A 1346-nucleotide genomic window follows, 5' to 3' on the forward strand; every position below is an offset into this window, starting at 1 on the left:
ATCCCCCGTCTTTGAGTCTCCAGTGTGCACGCAGTGCGGCCATGTCCTGAGAGGCCGGGTGACACATCATCTGTTCAAAAAGCACCATGTGCGGTGCAGCCAAGAAGATATTGATGCAGCCATGGCACTCCTGCGCCCGCTGCAGCCCGAGGAGCCGCCGATCGACCTTGGGGCAGAATCTGAGCCGCGTACGCCTATCGAAGGCATCCCCATTCTGGACGGTGTGGGTTGCCCCTTGTGTCAGGCATGCTTCACGACAAAAGGCAGTCTGTGGAATCACATCGTAGCTGAGCATCCCGACGAACCAGAGGCCAAGCAGCCGCCTCGACGAGTCAAGCTGCAAAAGCCGCTGCGCGGTGCTGGAGCCCGCTGTGTCGAGGTCATTGTGGAGGAAAGCCACGACGCCTCGGCAGCCGATGTCAGCGAGAACGAAGAGGAGCTCGAGGAGCAGCAGCGGTTCAAGCAGTTTATCTCAAGCACCCAGGCCATGGCCTCGGAGGCTGAGGATAAGCGATGCCCGCACGGCGTTCACCAGATGCATCCGTTCTACGACAGCGTGGGCATGACGCTGGTCATTAACGAGCTGAAGCCAGAGCGCATGGTCGAACTGGGCCACAACACACCGTCGGCACTCCTCGAGTCGGGCATGCACGAGCTGTTCTGGTCGGCCTACGAGCAGCTCTCGGATCAGGGCCTGGCCGCCGCTGCGGTGACGCGTCTGTTTGACGACAATGAAGGGCAGTATCAGCATCGCCCCATGCGGCAAGTACAGCCGCGAACCGTCAGCAGGTACCTGAGTCTTGGAACACGCCTGGTCCAATTTTTGCTGCTGCTGGAGGCCATGCCAGCCCCCGATCCGTCCAGCTTTCTGGGCCAGGTGCTTGCCAGCCGTGGCCCTGCGGTAATCAATGCCACCGCGGCTCTGAGTGCGGGCCTGAACGCTGAAATGACCAAGAAAGAGCTGGTCGAGCCCCTGACGTCTCTGTGGCTGGCCCTGGTGGAGGTGGAGCTGAGCCTCTTTGACAACGACAAGGTGCACTTTGTCAACGTCTTCTTATTGTGCACGGCCGTGTCCAAAGGAAGCGGCATCCTGCAAGACATCAGGCAGTGGACCACGACGCCCGCTGGACTGCTGTACGTTTTCAAATTGTTCCTGCTTCGCCGTGGCAAGAATGAGTCGTGGTCAGTGGCTAACGAGTTGAGGCCGTATATGCAGCCCGGGCGATTGGTGCACTTCTTAAGCCAGCGCATGAGCATGGCACGAACAGCGAGCATGGCCGAGGGGCAGGCTGGAGTCGACGTCGATATCCGAGCCGATGGCGACGTGACGGACGAGACGCTGCGCA

At 60.4% G+C, this 1346-nt stretch overlaps 1 protein-coding gene across 1 annotated transcript in view; it reads left to right on the plus strand.

The window, feature by feature from the left end:
• MONBRDRAFT_9893 (uncharacterized protein) overlaps positions 1-1346 on the plus strand; it is a gene marked incomplete at both ends in the record, with an annotated part of 8316 nt that overhangs the window by 2567 nt on the left and 4403 nt on the right. Inside the window, one exon of the mRNA XM_001747492.1 lies at positions 83-1324. Coding sequence (XP_001747544.1) covers positions 83-1324 — 1242 coding nt within the window. The remainder of the gene's footprint in view (positions 1-82; positions 1325-1346) is intronic.

Source organism: Monosiga brevicollis, genomic scaffold (genome assembly GCF_000002865.3).
Source record: "Monosiga brevicollis MX1 MONBRscaffold_17 genomic scaffold, whole genome shotgun sequence".
Taxonomy (NCBI): Eukaryota; class Choanoflagellata; order Craspedida; family Salpingoecidae; genus Monosiga; species Monosiga brevicollis.